This window comes from Cydia fagiglandana, chromosome 19, assembly GCF_963556715.1.
Source record: "Cydia fagiglandana chromosome 19, ilCydFagi1.1, whole genome shotgun sequence".
NCBI lineage: Eukaryota > Metazoa > Arthropoda > Insecta > Lepidoptera > Tortricidae > Cydia > Cydia fagiglandana.
The window spans coordinates 15,696,041-15,717,138 of NC_085950.1; the positions used below are offsets into that span (position 1 = coordinate 15,696,041).

Genomic DNA, 21,098 nt, shown 5'->3' on the forward strand with positions numbered 1-21,098 from the left:
TGACACTTCCTAAGGTTTGACAGCACGTCGTATTTACAAAGGATGTTATGACAGGTGCGTTTATAGAGTATGCTACAGTATCAGCACCTGCATCTGTACAAGTGTACACCAGGCTGTGTAGCCAACGTGTCAACCGTTTACGTTTCGTAACGAACGAAACGCAACTGGCTCTGTTGCACTAATATGAAAGAGTGTTAGACAGAGATGACTACGCTACGGAACGTAAACGATTGGCGCGTTGGCTAGGCACACAGGAGGGCTCGACAAGTCGACAAGAGTGTCATCTCGAAGCAAGAGGGCCCTAGAGCTAACGAGGTGTTAAAGTGTACATGTACCTACTTATAGATTCCGAGTAACCCACGAACACCTCTTTAAGGTACCAAGGGATGAAAGGCACCCATTTACCCGAGGTAAACACTCTACTTTTCATTTGTAATACGAGGAAAGCAAAATACATGTGTATTCTACAAAACATGACTAAGTATAAACTTATAGTATTTTTAGTGTACTTTCAATTCGTTTAGGAGCATATATGTCCAAGTGTCATGATGTCCATCGTCAATCGTCATCGTCAATTACTTAACATTTTAAGTAAAGGATCGTATCGAGAGTTAAATATCAGAATAGAAAATATACATTAAACTATTTAGAAGCGAGTTTTCATTGTTTATTAAATGTCACATTCAGCCCACTTCATAGATAATAAACGTGAGAAATGAAAACATAATTAATACCAGCGCAGGACTTTTTCAGAACAACCCAACCCCGTACGTTTCTGTACAGTTGTACTCATATATTGCATGCAAGACGTGTACAAATCGAACGGAATTCCAAATGACAAACCTAACTCACGACGGAACGAATAATTGAATAAATGCGATTGGAATGGGATGCTGTTTGTACACGTGAATGAATGTTTCCAAGGATTTCTTTATATAAGGAGATATTACTCCGGCGGCAATGGTCCTACTTAAATAGGTTTTAACCCTTAAACCGGGCGAATATTGTACGTGCCCACAGGCTTCGGTCCGGTCACATTCCATTAAATAAGTTTGCTCATCTGATGGGGAAAGCAGATTCGCCCAATTGCGATATCTGCGGCTCCGTCGAAGATGTACAACACTTCTTAATGGAATGTGTCCGGACTCGAGACAAGAGGGCACAATTATTTGAAGCTGGGGGCTATAAAGAAATGGATGTTGGGGTTTTTCAGTCGATTTTGGCGGAACCCCTATCTAAAACTGCAAAATTAGTGTACCATTTTTTTGATAACTAGTATAACATTTATTGAAACTAGATAATGTAATGTGATGTGTGTGTGATGTAGGTAATGTAGAGGCCCAACGGAGCCGACATGTCCCGTCTGATAAAGGTTCCCTTTAAAAACGAAGATTAAAAAAAAAAAAAAAAAAACCCTTAATTTAGCACAAAACGTGGAAGGTCGTGAGTTCGAGCCTCCTCGAACCTCAATATCCGCAATGATTCTGTTTCGGGAAAAAAAGCTAAGAGTCTTTGCGCGAAATTGCCAATTTAAGGGGTAAAACTCCCCTAATAACGCTATAGGTATCTTGCCAGGTTAAGTAAAATGTAATGAATTTCAATGATTTTTAGGGTTCCGCGCCTCAATAGGAAAGAAACGGAACCCATATAGGATCATTTTGTCGTCGCGTGAAGGTATCGAATTGAACTTAAAACAAACTTCTAAGTATACCTTAGTATAAAAACGATAAACGGTCGTATCGTATGCTGCAAAAAATGTGTCCCAGCAAAAATATAAATGTAACATGAGGGCCAAGTTCAACATTAAGAATATGCGTCGTTATTGACTTCGCCGGCAAAATAATTGATATCTATATGAGTGCCTAGTTCTACTTCACTTGGGCTGTAATTAAGGTCCTGGAATTGACTTTGCTAGTTCATACCTACAGGCTATACAAGTATACATACTTATGTAAAATTTAGCTTCCGGTTGACCTAGAACTATGAAAAACGAGTAATATCGTCTTACATTACAAGTACAGGGAAAAATCTAAAATCTAGGTATATTGTAGAAAAAAAAGTTAAATTTGTACGGTACCCTCGGTGTGCGAGTCTGACTCGCACTTGGCCGGTTTTTTTATGTTGAGAGGCACAGAAACTAGCAAAACAACGCCATTTGATCCACTCATCTCTTTAAACATTTACAGGACATGTGGGGTCATTTTGCTCAGGGCAAGACAAACAACAGTAAGTATGAGGGTTCCCTACAAGTGTTTGTCTTGCCCACTTCTGGTCTTCTTACTTCTTACCCTATCTAACCTGACGTCAAGCATAATATACACGCAATTTAACCACAAACTACCCATCCTCAATAAGACACATTAGGGGATAACATTGTATTACCATTCATGTATATTGTAAGCGCACGGAAATATTTACGCCTGCACAGTTAACTCCCCCGTGGAATGTCCACTTGACTAAATAAAACGCTCAAACGAAGTGGGCGTTACGTCGGGTAACAAGATTAATTGATTTTAATCGCATATGACGTCATAATATTTATATACACAGACAAATGTAGCGTGGCAACTTGACATAGGTACACTAGAAATTTGTAAGAACCACATTCGCATAGCATTTTCTTGAGGTGTTTAGATGACGTGTGTCCCCCCCCCCTTGTAACTTCTAAAATAAGAGAATGATAAAACTAAAAAAAATATATGATGTACATTACTATGCAAACTTCCACCGAAAATTGGTTTGAACGAGATCTAGTAAGTAGTTTTCTTTATAATACGTCATAAATCGTAAACCGCAATTTTATTGTTACGTGCTGCTACGGAACCCTTCATGGGCGAGTCCAACTTGCACTTGGCCACTTTTTGTTAAAATTTCTTAATTGATAGGGTTTGCGACTCTTGGTCGTTTTGTTTGGCTGAATTAACGCATTAATTAACTTAAACATTAACACCCTTATTCATAAACGTTTACTAAAGTTGACAGGCCGATAATAATTGTTTGTCCCTTTCCGACAATTATTATCGGCTTGACAACTTTAGAATAAGGGGGTTAGTAATGCCTAATTATAAAATTGTCTACTCTGTGAGCTACTTTACTCACACTACTTGCTACTTACTCGCTCGCTCGCTGCTTCTCGCTTTAGCTCTGTGAACAGCTTACATGGTTTCACAGGTTTCAGAATCGGTTGAGAAATGCGTCCTGGAGAACAGACGAGACGACGAGAAGGACAAACAATACATTTTGCCCATGCTGAAACTGAGCCTTCGCTTTTGTCCGATCAAAAAGTACCTACAACAAAACGCATAATCACCGTGACGAGACAAGACTATTTTGCCGAATACCTACTGTTGATTCAATCGGGAAAGCAACAGTAGGTTGGATCAGACATTCCTTTGAACCCGATGCGGGGATTTAATGGGGGCAATGAAATTGTGCCTTTATTGCACTAGCTTCGTATAATCAAAGCTATTTTAACCTTGGCGCTAATTAATTATCCTCGTTTCGATAACTCAAGTTGGCACTTATTCGATACTTACTAGGTAGGTAATTATGTACTAAGATTGAAGGGATGTTTTTAACAGTCAGACAGAGAATTAAGGTTTATATAGGTTGCTATATTTGTTTAACTGACATGATTATTTTCACCTAAAAAACGCTTTTCTGCACATATTTCCGAAATTTTCCATTTATATAGTAGCTATTGCTATATAAACTAGTTATAATATGTAGCTCCGCGGGAAGCTACCGCACACTGCGTTTTATTACAAGCAACCCATAAACTGGCGTCGGAATAGTTATTATCATAAAAGCTTCAAGTGTATGAGTAATTAATATGTAGACAAACATACCTACACTTGTGTTTTGATTAGTATACTAGGAGAAAATGGGGGAACGGGGTAGGGTAGGTACAATGTACTATTTTACTCGTACCATCATAAAATTTATAATAAGTTTTAGGCAAAAATTTCATTTTTGGTACAAGCTTTTATCGCTGACTGTACTTTTCTTACGACAGACAACTAATACTCATCGACACAATTCTAAAAACCCCTAACATAATTAGGTTACGTTGTTTCATCACAGAGTTCCTATGGCCACCTCCTGTCTCCATCATCAGATCAGCTCGATGGTGCCATAATATTGCATTGTCATCCGATTTATACATGCATGCCAAATTTCAGCTCAATCGAAAACCGGGAAATGGATCAAATTTAACTTGCAAGATTTGATTACACACAGACAGACAGACAGACAGACAACGGTCAGGTGAAACTAAATAAAAGCTTGTAAAATTGATATTTTCGATACAAGCTTTACCTAGCTACGACTGTATATTTTTTTCATTCGTGATTTCATTCGCATTGAACAAACGTGGAACAAACACTGACAGCCTTTGACGCTGCACGCGTAGGTACTATAGGTAGATAGGTACCTTCAGTATCCTTTCCGTCACGAATTCACACAAGGATATCAAATGAAACTTTCTTTTGAGTATTGCCTTTTTCAATATAAAAGTAGTCCGTAGGCTGATATTTACCCTCCAGGCACGGTTCATTTCCTCCTTCTTGTGTATTCAAAGAGACTTGAACTTTATATTTTAGTTGTGTATCTAGTATCTAGGCGATTACGAAAGATCCCGTTGTGTCGTCACCCGTCGAAATACCTACACTGAGAGAAAAGTACAACAAAAATACACTTAGAATTACAAAAATAAACTTAATCCGGGGACAAGGAGAGTTAGCTAATAGGAACAAATTGACTTTTGCAATTTCTATTATCTGTTTGTTGAAATTATATTTGGGATTACTGAGCTGTTTGTAGAAATAAATAAACTTTACAGAAATAGTGAAACGTCTATAATTATTACTAAAACTTCATTTTTTCCCCCAGTACAGAACTGTTTTTTAATTCCTGGTGATGATTTTTCTCTCAGTGTACCGCGGACCTATCGCTTTACAAGTACTACCCGTATCAGAAATAAATTGAAATATTATTTTGTGTTTGCTAAAATTTAGTTTATACCAACATAAAATTATTATTTTATTTCACCAAAATGAGATTATCCTTCATCAGAAAATATTTGACGTGACACTGGTCTAGGTGCTTACGTCGCGTAGCACCGCATTAGTATCGGAGCGTCGGTAATAATAGCCTAAGCGCCAACCGATATAAATATTTGATCGCAAATAATTTTCTTTTACCTACCCCGAACCAAATATAGGTAATTTATTTTATTATGTTCGGATTTACGTATTAATACACAAAAGAAGTAATAACCTTTCTAGCTTAATCTTTGTCATGCTATGCTATTGATCGCTTATGAAATATAGCAAATTCAGAAATAGGTATAGCGCTTAAGAAATATCTTATTGTTAGAATTTCAGATAAACTTTTTCACGTGTACTAAGTACATAATATAGTATACTTAATACACGTGGCAGAGTTTCTCTGAAATTCTAACAAATATCACACGCAGTTAGTAGACTTCACAATCAAAATTGTACGTATACTAACCTAACCTAATCTATTAATTCTCTAGACTAGCTTTCTATTAGGTAAGTTTGAATATTAAATCCACCAAGACCGACCGACACAAGAGCAGCAGAGCAGCCGATTCAACGGAGCCACGTCGTTTTATCGTCTGAATAGTGCTTAGTTTTATGTTTACATAATACATATGTATGTTAGTCTGTAAGATAATATGGGCCTTGTTGCCTGATTTATTAATAAATAAAATAAAATAATTAAATAAAAATTTAATTAATGGAGTTGAAACCCAAGGTCCATGGGGTCCCAGCGCGCACAAGTTGTTCACAGAAATCGCGAAGCGTCTGGTTGACGTAACTGGTGACCAAAGAGCTAGCGGCTACCTCGCACAACGTAGCAGCATTGCGATACAGCGAGGAAATGCCGCCAGCATCCATGGTACAGTCAGCCAAGAAAGTGGTCTGCCACTTTTCGACTCTATCATCTGAATGGTAGACCACGTTCTTGGTTGACCGTATAATGCCTTAGGGGCCTATTTTAGATTTATCTTGTATGCAAATAAATTGTTATTTCTTTAATTTATCTTAACCAAATACTTGTTAGGTACTACTACATTCCTATTTCCTACCAAATACGCTCAAACTAGCTTGCGTTGATTTTTAGGGTTCCGTGGCCAAATGGCAAAAAAAAACGGAACCCTTATAGATTCGTCATGTCTGTCTGTCTGTCCGTCTGTCACAGCCTATTTTCTCCGAAACTAATAGACCAATTAAGTTGAAATTTGGTACACATATGTAAGATTGTGACCCAAAGACGGACATGTAACGTAAACAAATGAATTTTAAACGTAGGGGCCACTTTTGGAGGGTAAATGAGAAAATTAAAAAATAAAGCTTTTTAAACTATATCGTGTTACATATCAAATATGAGCGCTGGTGGCCTAGCGGTGAGAGCGTGCGACTTGCAATCTGGAGGTCGCGGGTTCAAACCCCGGCTCGTACCAATGAGTTTTTCGGAACTTATGTACGAAATATCATTTGATATTTACCAGTCGCTTTTCGGTGAAGGAAAACATCGTGAGGAAACCGGACTAATCCCAATAAGGCCTAGTCTACCCTCTGGGTTGGAAGGTCAGATGGCAATCGCTTTCGTAAAAACTAGTGCCTACGTCAAATCATGGGATTAGTTGTCAAGCGGACCCCAGGCTCTCATGAGCCGTGGCGAAATGCCGGGATAACGCGAGGAAGAAGAAGAAGATCGTGTTACATATCAAATGAAAGAGCTCATTATAAGAATCTCAAATATATATTTTTTATGATTTTAAAATGAACAGTTTAGAAGTAATTCAAGAAAATAGGCAAAAAATTACCATTCCCCCCATTTATCTCCGAAACCACTGGGTCTAAAATTTTGAAAAAAATACATAAAATAGGTCTTTACCCATAGATGACAGGAAAACCTATTAGAAATATGCAGTCAAGCGTGAGTCGGACTAATTACTTACTTTTTGATCCGACCCCTACGGGTTTTTTAAAGGCAATTCACTCGCGTTTCACATATAAAAAATACATTGTTAAAAATTTAGTAATGTACGGAACCCATGGAACGCGAGTCCGACTCGCCTTGGCCGGTTTTTTTTAATCGTCATAAATCGTAAACCGCAATTTTATTATGTTACTTGCTGCTAGTCCAATTAGGTAGGTCCAACTTCGAGAAGGAGGTCAACCGCCGAATCCAACTCGGTTGGGCAGCGTTCGGGAAACTACGTAATGTCTTTTCGTCCGACATACCTCAGTGCCTCAAGACGAAAGTCTTTAATCAATGTGTGTTACCAGCGATGACTTACGGCTCCGAAACGTGGTCTTTCACTATCGGCCTCATCTCAAAATTCAAAGTCGCTCAACGAGCTATGGAGAGGGCTATGCTCGGAGTTTCTCTGCGTGATCGAATCAGAAATGAGGAGATCCGTAGACGAACTAAAGTCACCGACATAGCTCACCGGATTAGCAAGCTGAAGTGGCAATGGGCAGGCCACATTGCGCGCAGAGAAGATGGCCGATGGGGTCGAAAAGTGCTCGAGTGGAGACCACGGACTAGCAAACGCAGCGTAGGACGTCCACCCACAAGATGGACGGACGACCTTGTTAAAGCCGCCGGAAGAAGATGCGGGTGGCTTCCAACCGGTACGAATGGAGGTCCAAGGGGGAGGCCTATGTTCAGCAGTGGACGTCTTATGGCTGAGATGATGATGATGATGATGATGACTTGCTGCTACTTACGGAACCCTTTATGGGCGAGTCCGACTCGCACTTGGCCGCTTTTTTATAAATGGACAATTACGTTTTCACGGTTTTGTTTCGTGCTATTAGTGCCCTTTGACGTTTAAAATAACACTTGCACTGCGTGGGTTATCAAAAACGCTGCAGACGTTTCTTGGTCTAACTCTATCGGTAGGTAATTTTCATTACCTCCATGTATCTATCAAGTATCAACCCGTGGAAAAGCAATTTGCCCGGGCTATTTGATATTGACAGCTTGTCAGTTGCGAGGTTAGTTAAATTTAGATTAAGTAAATTTGGACAGATGTAGCGGTACTTTTCCCCCGATTTCTCGAGGACGGCTGGACCGAATTGAAAACATCTTGTTTTGTTTAAAAGTCAGCTGATACCATAAAATGGGGTGAGTAGGAATTATGAAAGCAGTTGGGATATAAATGGGGTGAGGAGGGATGGTAGGGGAGTGAGTTAAAGTTATCACATTGTTACGTAAATACTTTATTCTCTTGAGAAGTACAGCTATTGTAATATAGTGCCAATTCTAGCAATTGTCCTATCTCACTCAATTCCTATCCCCCCTAACCGTCACTACGAGGTGAGCTGGGATTTCGACTATTTTGTGTTTAGCGTTGAATCTATGAAATGAGACGACAGATTGTTATTGAAAAACTAAAGTACATACTACCGGAACACTTTTCAAGTGCCTACGTAAGTATATAAATCAACGTGCCACATATAAAAATAAACTTTTATTGAGGTTTGAACAACTGGTTTGTCCCAACTCACCCCATTTTACGGTACTTACTACCCTTCGAGCAACACCGGCTTCCGACACTTACTACCTGATAATATGATCTTTTAGAAATTAAGAGAACTATTCTAATACATATTAAGCACACTCAGAATCAGACTCAAAGAAATGTTAATCACAAAATCGCTGTATTCTGTTAAAGAATACACTGACATGAAACGCGATTAAAATGTAAATATTTTTCTATTATAATTTAATCTGACATTGTTATATTTTATGTTTTATTGTTTTTATTTCTTATTGTTTTTAGCTGTTTGTTTGGAATTTTATTTTAATTTGACTTTGCAATATTATTAGTTATTCTGACATTATATTAACTAGGGTGCCCTAGCATTATATACATTTTGACCGCTTTATTTTGACATACATAGGTAACTATTTGACATTGTATTTAGTATGTTTATTACGCTCTCTGACATTTTATTTTACTGTATTAGACTATTACTTTTAATTTTTATTATGATTATTTGATTGTTTTATATTTTTTACTTATTTTTTAATTATTTTAAAGATTATTATTATTGTTTACAATCTGACGATCTTTTTGTGAATTCATGTTATTTGGAAACATTATGACATTTATGACATTGTTAAATATCATGTAATTTTCAATAAGAAATAAATTAATCTAATCTAATCTAATCTAATCACTAATAGCAGTAGTAACCCTAGTAACGTATTGGACCGGCAATCCAAGGATGTGGGTTCGAGTCCCACGTTGGCCGGAGTTGATCATCGTTAATTAGGGTTCCGTACCCAAAGGGTAAAAACGGGACCCTATTACTAAGACTCCGCTATCCGTCTGTCCGTCCGTCCGTCTGTCACCAGGCTGTATCTCGTGATCTGTGATACAGCTGAAATTTTCACAGATGATGGATTTAAGTGGGGCTCCCATATAACAAACGTGATTTTTGACCGAAGTTAAGCAACGTCGGGCGGGGTCAGTACTTGGATGGGTGACCGTTTTTATAGATAATGGTACGGAACCCTTCGTTTGTGAGTCGGACTCGCACTTGGCCGGTTTTATTTTTAGGGTTCCGTAGCCAAATGGTAAAAACGGAACTCTTATGGATTCGTCATGTCTGTCTGTCCGTCCGTATGTCACAGCCACTTTTTTAAGAGTCCGACTCGCACTTGCCCGGTTTTTTTCTAAAGTGAATAGTTTGCGCGAGAGACACTTCCAAAGTGGTAAAATGTGTCCCCCCCCCCCTGTAACTTCTAAAATAAGTGAATAATAAATCTAAATAAAATATATGATATACATTACCATGCAAAATACGTCATAAATCGTAAACCGCAATTTTATTATGTTACTTGCCGCTACGGAACCCTTCATGGGCGAGTCGGACTCGCACTTGGTCGCTTTTTTTCATTGTGACATCTGTATTACAGATCACACTAATAGTGATTTGGGCACACCCATAGCTCATGTATTTTCACTCGGAAAACAGTTCATAGTTGGTGAAGTAAAACTGCTGATGCTGAACACCATAAAACACACACTGTTTTTTGCAGTCGGTATTTTTTTGTTACGGCTTATTGGGAAATGATTACACAGAATATTAAATTGACTTGACACCCCAATTCGAGAGCGCTTTGCAGTCTCATTTCGTCGTCGTAATAACGCAGATGAAGTAGATGTTTCCCTCAATAATCACGTTAGGTACTCGTAAGTATACTTGCACCTTTGCTACTCGTTTACACTTCATTATTTTCTTCACGACATTATCTACTCATTTCCTTTTCACACAATTTTCTTCGTTTGTTTGACGCAACTCGGTATTCTCAAAGGAATAATTGGGTAGACTGTAATGTAACAACCAGACCACAGAGTATTATTTTGGATCCTATTGCTAAAGCTACAATTTTACCAGTAGAATAGAGCTCGATAAGGGGACGATGACCTGTTTCTTTCTTGCAGGCCCACTTTGTAAGATTGTACAAATATTGCTTAGGTATAATATAATCAAAGAGTATAGGTATAAATATTATTATGTTTGTAAGCTTTACAGGTTTGAAAACTTGCGTTCTTAAAATTGTTTGTTTTTTTTCTTTTCTTATTAAAAAAATATTAAGGACGGAAAAAATTGTTTTGGACGTTATTTCCTCACGTATTTGGAGAATGTACGTACCTATTTAATATTATTATTTCGAAGGTTGCAGATTGAAGGTTGTAGACGGAGAAAGTAAAGTATAAACACGTGTAGTAAGTAAAAGATTCGTTTAATGACATATGTAATTAAATGGTGTAGGCACACAGGAATACTGTAACTTGATAACCGCGGCTGCGCCCGCGATGCTTTAGTCCTTAAACGAATCTTTTACTTACTACACGTGTTTATACTTTACTTTCTCCGTCTACAACCTTCAATCTGCAACCTTCGAAATAATAATATTAAATACGTACATTGGCAACCCTTAGGATATTTTTCCCGTAAACTATCGGATGCGCAAAAGAAATATTCAGCGTATGATAGGGAATTGCTAGGAATTTATGCCGCTGTGCGATATTTCCGAAATCTATTAGAAGGTCGTGATCTTAGTATATATACGGACCACAAACCTCTAACTTTTGCTTTTAGTAAGGTAAACAGTGATAAAGAGAGTCCCAGGAGAGTGCGTTATCTGTCATACATAAGTGAGTTCACTACTAATATATATCACATAAGTGGTATGCAAAATGTAGTTGCAGATACTTTGTCCAGGATAGAAGCGATTTACTGTCCCACGGGAATTGATTACGCAGAGTTAGCAGTAAGACAAGCTAGTGACGATTACCCACGGGCAAGCGTGCAAGCGTCACACGATACCCTGCAGTTTAAGCAAGTTAGCTTGCCCGACTGTGAGAAAAATATTTACTGCGAAGTGTCAACAAACAATATTAGACCTTATTTACCTGAAAGTTTTAGAAAACAAGCATGGCATTATATACATAATCTAAGTCACCCCGGTATCAGAACTACGAAACGTTTAGTTACTGAAAGATTTTTTTGGCCGAAAATGAATGCCGATGTTACTAAATGGACTAGATCGTGTCAATCAAATTTTCTAAAATTTTTGTCCTCACGGTTTTACTGTAAAATCAAAAATGACAGAGTTATTCAAGAAAAACCGTTTTTCGAATATACACAGGACCCTGATTCAGTCTACTTTTTGAATTTACACTCCCAGTGACCCCCCCGAGGGACCTACGAAAAAAAAATCCAAGAACTAATTATTCACGGGTAGGGTCGGTTTTTTGGATATAATGACTGTACTATGCTGACTTTTTACGGTCTGACTATAGGTACATGCGCGTCGCCGACCCTTACACCCCGCACCCTCGTTGAGCTCTGCCAACCTTACTCAACGGCAGGAACACAACACTTCATTCACTACGTCCGGCAAAATTGAGTCTCATCCAGAAACTGCCGTTTTTAATTTATTAACTCACCCCGGCGCGCTGCTAACATTGTTGTTAGGTTCTTTTTTATAATAATTATAGTTATTTGGAGCGATACGAAGACTCTGAAGAGGCACTAGTTTTTAGTATTTAGCCCCATCATCATCATCATACTGTTCTGGCCGGTTTCGACCACGGTGACTGCTTAGTACTGATTATTGAGAGCGAAGTTCGTGAGCTCAGCCGGCCACACGCACTGCAGGTCAGCACCCTCCGGCAAAATTGTAATGATGACCGCAGGCCATACCTATCTATAACAAACATCCATAGGTCTCTTATGTTGAGTCTAGTCACGTAGTAACCCCTTTAGAGGCACCTTGTCATGTCTGGTTCAAATAACGGCCCTTAATGTAGGCTTAGAACCCGCGGAAGAATTGGGTGTCGAGCGTCGACCGGGGGTTGGCCTGAATCAAGCAAAATTAGGACGAGATCATATTTTATACTGGTTTATTGAATCCTCATTACCAAGTAATGTTCCCAGAAACCTATCAAATAAATTATACTTTGAAAAATAAATCCACTTAAAGTTAATTACGATCTCGTATTCCAGCATTTGTGATAACGTATTTCTTTCTTTAACGCCTAGAATAAAATTTAGAGCAAAAATAATTGATTCTCCCAATCAATTCTTATTAAACGGACAGGCGCACAGTTAATAAATTAGAATGTAATGATTAATTAATCCAGGACTTCCAAAATAGGAAAGGAAGCTTTATTGATGTTTACAATTAAACTGTAGCTATATTTAAGGAACCAGCAAAGGAGGCCTAAAATAGTTCGATTTATTTACCTAAATGAAAAATTTGTAATAAGTGTACCTAAGATTGCCTTTTAGTACCTACAATAGTTTACACGACTGTAAAGTGTGCACGCGTGTAAGCGGTTCAGGTGCTTATTTAAATTCCATTCAAATTAGTTTACTACAACATCACAGAGCTCAAACTATGTTAATTAGTAGAAACTAAGTAAACAAAAGTATGCTAATAACACTCGTAGCAACCACCGCATTCGGGTTTCGAGCGGACGCTTTCTAATATTCCTATGGGTCAAAGTGTATCCGCAAGGGCCCCCGAAATGATATAGTATATTATTGTTAGCCTAGGGATGAAAGGCACTCATCTCTGCCGCTCATTTCTGCTGAAATGATGCCTTGCACCCGAATTAAACACTCTACTTTTCATTTCGAATAAGAGGAAAATAAAATTCACGTACATTTTTAAAACATGACTAAGTATACATTTTTATAGTATTTGTTGAGGATACTTTCAATTAACAATTTAGGCAAGAGTACCGTTAGTATTAGTAAGAGGCAAGAGTACCGTTATTTATGGATTGGGTAGTTAAATATCAGAATGGAAATTGTACAACAAATCCATTTATACTTTCAATTGCTTATCGTTAAAAAAAAATCGTACTTGGAACCTAAAATGCTCTAGTGCAGAAACGTATCTTTTCTGCACACCTATTAGGACAACAATGACTCTCTTTCAGAGCGTGAGAAATGAAAAGATAATTTCCGACAGAAAAAAGACAAATTATTACTGCAAATATGTGAATTAGAGAAGGCTTATAAACCACCAAGAACCACTGGGTTCATCAAATCATCAAGTTTACTTTTCTTAATCTACCAAATTATAAACTTACTCATAAACTTTACTTAACGATTTGATACCATTAAAATACACGCACGCCGCTAGTACTTACAAAGAGCCGAAATTGCCGCGAATTCACTCTTTTGTTAACAGATACAGTATGATGCTTACTAATTCCGCTATCATTTTTTGTGAAAAACTCGCAATATATCACTAATTTCGACAGTTACATTGCCGATAGTTGCGGAGAAAAGCCGATTATCGGTAATTGGAGTGATGCTCTGATGGCTATTGATTATGCGTTTGTTTTCCGGCATCGGCAGATCGGCACTTTACCCAAGTGTTCTACTCGTACGGAAGCGAGTCATCGAGTACTCTTAAAGTTATGATTCTTAATGTTAAGGAAGATTCTTAATGTTATTATCGAAAGCACTCGTCTTGGCTTAATTTTTTGCCTGTTTTTGTTTACCCAAATACACGGTAAAATTTTAAACACCAACCATACCTACTCTGCGTAGTGACTTTACATGTCATATTGAATATTAACTTTGACTGTTTCATACATTACGGCTGATGTTATGCCGCTGATTTCTATGGGACAGCCACATTTTTTGAAGTGAAAACTTCTCTATAGCGGCGCTGAGCACTTTTTGAGGTGGGGAAAAAATTATAAACTCGAGACAGCGTAACGCGTAACGCGTAACGCGCTGACGTCATGTGTAACGGACAATGTTATTCACCAAAGAACTTTAGTCATAACGTATCATAATCAGGTCAATTATTTAAAAACTGGACTTTTATATTAAGCAATAAAGCTCAATGTTCTAATCTTGTACGGGCTGAAATACGAGGATCTTACAGTTACATTCTAACTTGTTGTTGTTGTAGTACGGGCGATTTTCCGCAACTCGACGTCTTGCGCCTATTTTGCGTGATATGGGGTGGGCTAGTCTTGCCAGCCCAGCTCCTCGAGGAATCCTATCAGACCTTTGATGTTGAGTAGGACCTCGGGGAGGTCTCTCGGGGATCCGAGATGTTTTGCCCTGTATGGGGCCAATCCGCTGCACTCCAGCACCACGTGAGAGGCTGTTTCTTCTTTCTCCATGCACCCACGGCATAGGGGACTGTCTGTGACACCTGTTATAAAAAGATGTTTGTTAAAAAGTCCATGACCTGTTATGACACTGGTTACCATACTCAGTCGAACCTTTCCTAGTTGAAGGAGCGTCCTTGTGAGCTTACCGTTCATGCTAGGCATGGCTTGCTTGGCCTGTCTGCATCCAGCTTGGTTCAGCCAGTGTTCTGTGTGTAGTTTCCCTGTACGTGCCAGCAGCATTGAGCGTACCTTACTAAACGGTATCGGGAGGATCGGTTCCGGGCCAATAGGCCCCGCACCCGATCCTTGTCTGGCGAGCTCGTCCGCGGCGTCGTTGCCTCGGGATCCACTGTGTCCTTTGATCCATTGTAAGGTGATCTTATTGTTCTGACATACCTCCATTAGTCGTTCGTGGCATTCGTGTATAAGTTTGGATGTGATTATATGGCTTTTTAGGGCCATTAAGACTGCTCTACTGTCGGAGAGTATGCGGATGGAGGATCCTACTACCTTCCTTGCAGTGATGGCAGCCGCCGCGTTAATAATGCCCATGCACTCAGCCTGGAATACCGAGTTATGGGCTCCTAGCGGAGTGGTGATTGACATGTTCAGGTCTTCTGAGAAGGTTCCAGAGCCTGATCCGCTGTCTGTTTTGGACCCATCAGTGAAGATTCTCAGCTCCCGGGGATTGAGTCCTTCGCAGTTGTCGTCCTCAAATAATTGTATTTTGTACCTTTTGTCAAAAATGGCTTGTTTGTGAGTTCGATCCGTACCCGCCATGAGCACCGGAAACTCGCTGTATAACTTTTCCAGGCATGTTGTGTGAAGAGCTCCTGTGGTGTTAGACCATATATTGAGGGTTCGTAACCTTACCGCTGAGAGACTGGCCTCTTGTTGTATGTGTAAGTGCAGCGGTGAAAGGTTTAGCATGACCTCCATGGCTGCAGTCGGAGTGGACCTCGTGCAGCCAGTGGTGGCCGCGCATGCGAGCCTCTGGAGTCTTTGTAGCTTGTCTCGTACGTTGCCTAGGTTTGTTCTTGGCCACCAAACCAGAGCACCGTAACAGAGTAGGGGGCGGATTATGGTCTTATAGAGCCAGAGGGTAATTTTCGGGTTAAGTCCCCACCTCTTACCAATCATCCTTCTGCACTGCCAGAAGATTACTCCCGCCTTGTCTATGCGTTTGTTGATGTGATTGTTCCAGTTGAGTTTACTGTCGAGAGTCAGCCCTAAGTACTTAACTTCATCGGTCAGCTGTAGCTCAGTCTGGAAAAGTGTTGGTCTGGTAAAGTTGCCAAGTACCCTTTTATTGGTGAACATTACCATTTCTGTTTTGGTGGGGTTAACTGATAGGTCAAATTCTCTACACCAGCGTTCCACGATCCGAAGAGCTGCCTGGGTGAGGTCGCATACTGTACTGGCAAATTTCCCTGATATTAATATTGCCAGATCATCAGCGTAGCCTATTGTGTAGAAGTGTTCCTTGTTCAGTTTGGTTATGAGGTTGTTGACTACTAGGTTCCATAACAGAGGTGACAGAACTCCCCCTTGAGGGCATCCTCGCACCGCCGCTACGGCCTGCGGTTCACCTACATACCTTATTGTCCTTTGATTTAGCATGTTCATGATCCACTTTATTAGTCCGGGTTCAGCGCCGTGGCTTTCCAAGGCGTTCCCTATACTGGAAAAGTGAGTCTTGTCGAAAGCGCCCTCTATGTCAATGAAAGTGCCGAGGCACATTTCTTTGCCATGGATGGCTCTCTCAATGCGGCTTACGACCATGTGTAGAGCCGACTCCGTAGATTTACCTGAGCTGTACGCGTGCTGGTTGTTGTGCATCGGTATGTTCTTTAGCGCTCGGTCCCTCAGGTCCCTGTCGCACAGTTTTTCCAAGGTTTTCAGCAGGAATGATGTGAGACTGATGGGCCTAAAGGATTTGGCAGCTGTGTAGTCGTTCTTACCTGGTTTAGGTATGAATACCACATTCACATCTCTCCATCTCCTGGGCACGTACCCCCAGGCTAGGCAGGCTGCCATGATATCAGTCAGGGTTTCCTGGATGAGTCCTAGACCCCACTGTAGGAGAGCGGGGAAGATCCCATCCGGACCAGCTGCCTTGAAGGGATGGAAGCTGTCTATGGCCCACCTGAGTTTCTCAGCGGTGACGACTCTATGCGCCATTTGCCAGTTGTTGTCCGTTGTACTGTATTCCTCGTCCTGCTGATCTGCATCGGCGAGACTTACGCATCCTGGGAAGTGAGTTACCAGGAGAAGGCGTTGGGTCTCTGCAGGGGTAGATGTGTATGTGCCATCGGGTTTACGCAGTGAGCCCAATTGTGATGTGGGCTTGTGCGCTAAGGTTTTCCTTACCCGGTTGGCGTGGTCAAGTGTTTCAATGCTGCTGCAGAAGTTCCTCCATGACAGGGATCTCCAGTACCGCAATCTTTTTTTGTACCTGGCCTTGGCTTCGTAGTAGTTATCCCAGTCCACCTCAGCCGTTGTGTTCATGGCCCTGTTGAAGAGTCTTCTGGTTTTCCCCCGGAGTCTCTCCAGTTCAGGGCCCCACCACTGGTGACCCTTTATGGCAGACCTTGCCGGTGGTTTTAAGGGGCACGCCTTGTGGTAGCTGTCTACGAGGGTATCAGTTAAGATATTTACCTGCTGTTCTATCTGAGCCGGTTCCCGAAGGTCATCCCTCGGTGGAAGCCGGTCAAGGCTTTCCCCTAGGACCTTCCTAAAAGTGGCTCGGTCCGTTTTCCTGGGATTCCTCCGGGCGGTTGGTGTGTCTCTAGATGCTAGTAGATTGAAGCGAATCCATCTATGGTCTGAGCAGGAGGCCTCCTGGGAGACATGCCATCCCATAATTAGTTCACTGACCTCCTCCGAAGCCAGAGTCAGGTCGATAATCGTTCTGCATCGTTTGTTTACAAATGTTGGTTCAGCGCCTATATTTAGAATGTTTAGATTAGTAGTCACAAGATATTCAACAAGTGTCTTACCCCTGTTGTTGCTGGTCTCCATTCCCCACAGCGGGTGGTGTGCGTTGGAGTCGGCCCCGATGATTATTGCGAGGCCTGATCTCTCGCAGTGGTTGACCAGTCGTAGTAGTTCGGCAGGCGGTGGCTCGTCCTCTCCGGGCATGTACACCGAGGCAAGGACTAGGTCGCGACAGCCTGTTGGCAGTGGAACTTGTAGTTTAATCGCACACAGGTCTCTGGAACAGAATTCAGTGAGCGGTTGTGCAATAATATTGTTAGTAGTTAGGATGCATGCCCTAGGGACGGCATGTACCGTGGAGTAGTAGAGCTTACCTTTGGTGTCGGACAGCCCGCGTATGTATCCATTGCCCGCCCATGGTTCTTGTAGGAGGGCAATGGCTGTTGGCAAACCTACCAGGCAGCGTCTGAGCTGGGCCGTAGCGGCCACGCTGTGCTGGAGGTTTGCTTGGATGACACTAGTTAGTGTCCATGTTGTCGGTGGTGGGGGCAGCATCTTGCATCTCCCCTCCCTCCTTAAACATGTCAGCCAACCCCGACTCTATCCAAGCCGACAAGTCCTCACCCTCGGATGATGTCCCGGCTGGTCCCTCACCAGTGCCAAGTAGCTCATCTTCCGAGAGTTCGGGTATCGTCGGCTTGGGTAGATGCAGGGGGGCAACTTTCTCCCCGGAGACAGACTTGCTCTGCTCGGAGGTGCCCGCGGCTTGTTCAGTGGGGACCTGTGCTCCCGTTACCTTTAGGGTGGAACCTTGCAGGGTGGGAGGCTGGTCCAGGTATTTGCCTCCGGGACCCCTGAACCTGAGGTAGACATTGCCCACCCCACAGTTCAGGGATCTCCCCCTCTCCATGAAGGCGGGGACGAGGTCTTCGGGGATTGTAAACTCGACAAACCACCCCTGGTCTTGCCGCAGTATTTGTATAATGGACCAAGATCCAACCTTGGCCCATTCGTTCTGGTACCTTAGTCCGTCAGCTGCCTGACGGACGTCTTCCCAGGACGAGTTGTTGATGTTCGGTATCAGGAGCCCGCACTTAATTCTCCTTGCCATCTCCGACTGGCGTACCGCCTTAAGGGAGATATCTGGCAAGGTTAGGGCCTGGACACATCGCTGAGACCAGGCGGCCGAGTATTCGTCTTCTGCGAAGACCCTCAGCTGCCCCTCAGCGAAGATGGGCTTGCCCTTGATTTTGGGTGGCCTGGCTCCTGGGAGGTTTCTCCTAGCCTCCTCCACGATTGCTTGGTGCAACCCGCGGAGGATGGCGTTGGAGTGGTCAGCGGTTATCTTCCCCGACTTCGCGTCAGTGATGACGATTGTCAGGTCGGATACCGCTGCTTGTGCATACGACAACGGTTGGCTTGGGCTCACTAGTCGCTGCTTTTTGTTATCTCCTTGCGGGGAGAAGGACTCGTCTCGCATCCTTTTAGCAGCGGCTCGTGCGAGCTTACCAGGTCGTCGTTTGGGTGGATCTGCGGTCGAACCCGTAGGGCTGCCGCTCGACGTTCCAGCCTTAGGGGGTAGGGTGGAACCTGTTCCCTTCGGCGGAGGCCTGGCAGCAGCAGCCTGCTTGTTCGGCGCCGGTTTGGGTGCCGGCTTCTGGGAAGCCTGCACACCCACACCGGTTGCAGAGTGTGTCGGTGTTGGTGTGTTGCCCAGCTGCTGCTCTCGCGCTAGGCGAGCTGCACGCCTCTGGTTCTTGTTCTTCTTCTTCTTCTTAGCCACCCCACCTTGACATTTAACAGGGGGGGGTGGGTTAGAAGAAGGATTCACAGGTCTGGCAGGGTGAGGCTTCCCAGCAGGGGGTCGCTTCTTGGACCTACGGTCCACTACCTGCCAGTCCTGGAAGGGGTTTGGGCCGGTCTGCACCCCAGATGAACTGGGTTGCGGACAGGCTGGGTTTCCGGTCTGACGCACTGTCACAGGAACAGCTTGTCTCGCCTGTGTGGCTTCACCATTAGCGATGGACGCTGCTGGATCAGCTTGGGGGTTTTCGTTCGACCTGGTATCCATAGTGCGTAACGATTTGCTTCATCCTCATCGGCTCCCACCCTACAAGGGCCCACACCTTTGGGAACGCCTACTCACACATATAAAAGGTGCTTTCAGTCGTTAGGACACCGACTCGGGTATAGAAGTGAGAAGTTGGCTAGTTGCGCGACATCGGAAATGTGTGAAGGTGGGGCGTCGGGTCGTCCAGGTCAGACGCCCTCCGCCCGATTCACCTAAACGCACTTCGTCAGCATGGCCTTTCACCACCGCATCAGCAGCCGAAACTGCCTCTGCGGCCCTCTCACTTCTCGCCGTGAGCCCACCTACGGTTCCTCACTAGACCATTTCCCGGACTGTGGCTAGTAGCCCGGGCCACCGTTTTGCCCGAAATTAGGGCCGAAGCAGACGTGTTGCCACGCGGGTTGGCAATGGCTCAATCCCCAGGATCCCGTCATCCTTGCGTACGGCGCTCAACTGTGCAGGTCCTAGCACAGGCAGGTTATGTATAGGTCGTCAGTAGTAACCTACACCTACTGACAACACCAGTGTGGATGTTAGCCGCCACTAGAAAGAGGCACGAATGCCAGTCGCTAGTGACGTTGCCCAGGGTGGACCGGGGGTGACAGACGGACCTTTGGGCGGGCCGAAGCCCACCCAAACTTCCCCCTGTCTTCCGCTCGGGGAGGTCATCACACCACTCCACCCCTACATTCTAACTTTATATCACTCCAATATAATTCAATAATTCAATAAAGTCTCATCTTGATGAAATCGCTAATAAAAGTGAACTCTAGTATTGGTGAATACAACTAAAAATATCATGACCAAATATATTAAGATGCGAGGTCTGCAAGGTAATTTCTATTCGAATTTTAAACAATTAACGCTACAAATTGAAGCTCACTGGCCAGCAATTTCAGAACTATAGTTTTTCAATAGAAAGGAGGATGGGTCAATTATACATAGTGCTACGGATATTTTGGACTAGTCATTGAGTTTTCACTTCTGTCGGCACTCCGGGAGCGCATCCCGTTGTTTTTTTCGCATTTTCGCCATTGGTACCATCATCGTTTAAAGTTGCTCAGTATGACCTATAAAAGTCAAGCACTATACTAGTATGGCCGGTGGTTAAAATTTCAATCGGTAGTGTCAGGGGTGGGGTGGTGCACATTAGTACGAATCATTTTTACTTCGAATTTGAGAAGAGAATTTGACCCCAAAGGCGTAAGTTGAAACGAAAATTGTCCATTCGTTTCCAATGTCCGTATGCCCCTGTTATCCTCATAACAACAAATCTATAATCATAATTCACGTGATTTCGTATAAAAGATTTAGAATCCTTTGGAAAATTGAGTTTTGAGTTGAGACACAAATGTCGGTCTCCCAGATATCAAATTGATTTACTCG

At 42.4% G+C, this 21,098-nt stretch overlaps 1 protein-coding gene and 1 long non-coding RNA gene across 2 annotated transcripts; one reads left to right on the forward strand and one right to left on the reverse strand.

Moving 5' to 3' along the window:
- Window positions 1-9,455: 9,455 nt before the first annotated feature.
- LOC134674084 (uncharacterized) lies at window positions 9,456-9,824 on the forward strand. Its single transcript, XR_010099558.1, has 2 exons — window positions 9,456-9,608; window positions 9,730-9,824. It is a non-coding gene; the product is annotated as an uncharacterized LOC134674084 (long non-coding RNA).
- Window positions 9,825-14,504: 4,680 nt separating this feature from the next.
- LOC134674066 (uncharacterized) lies at window positions 14,505-18,269 on the reverse strand. Its single transcript, XM_063532116.1, has 2 exons — window positions 17,704-18,269; window positions 14,505-14,745 (listed from the first exon to the last, which is right to left on the reverse strand). The coding sequence occupies exons 1-2, from the start codon at window positions 18,194-18,196 to the stop codon at window positions 14,555-14,557; spliced, it is 684 nt and encodes a 227-aa protein (XP_063388186.1). The 5' UTR covers window positions 18,197-18,269; the 3' UTR covers window positions 14,505-14,554.
- Window positions 18,270-21,098: the final 2,829 nt, after the last annotated feature.

What these genes read in the sequence shown, in the direction of transcription:
- LOC134674066 (XM_063532116.1), bottom strand. Translation starts at nt 18,196, where the DNA reads ATGCTGCCCCCACCACCGACAACATGGACACTAACTAGTGTCATCCAA. An exon ending in GGAGACCAGCAACAACAGGG is followed by an intron (nt 14,746 to 17,703) that starts GTAAGACACTTG and finishes TTTTTATAACAG; the next exon opens with GTGTCACAGACAGTCCCCTA.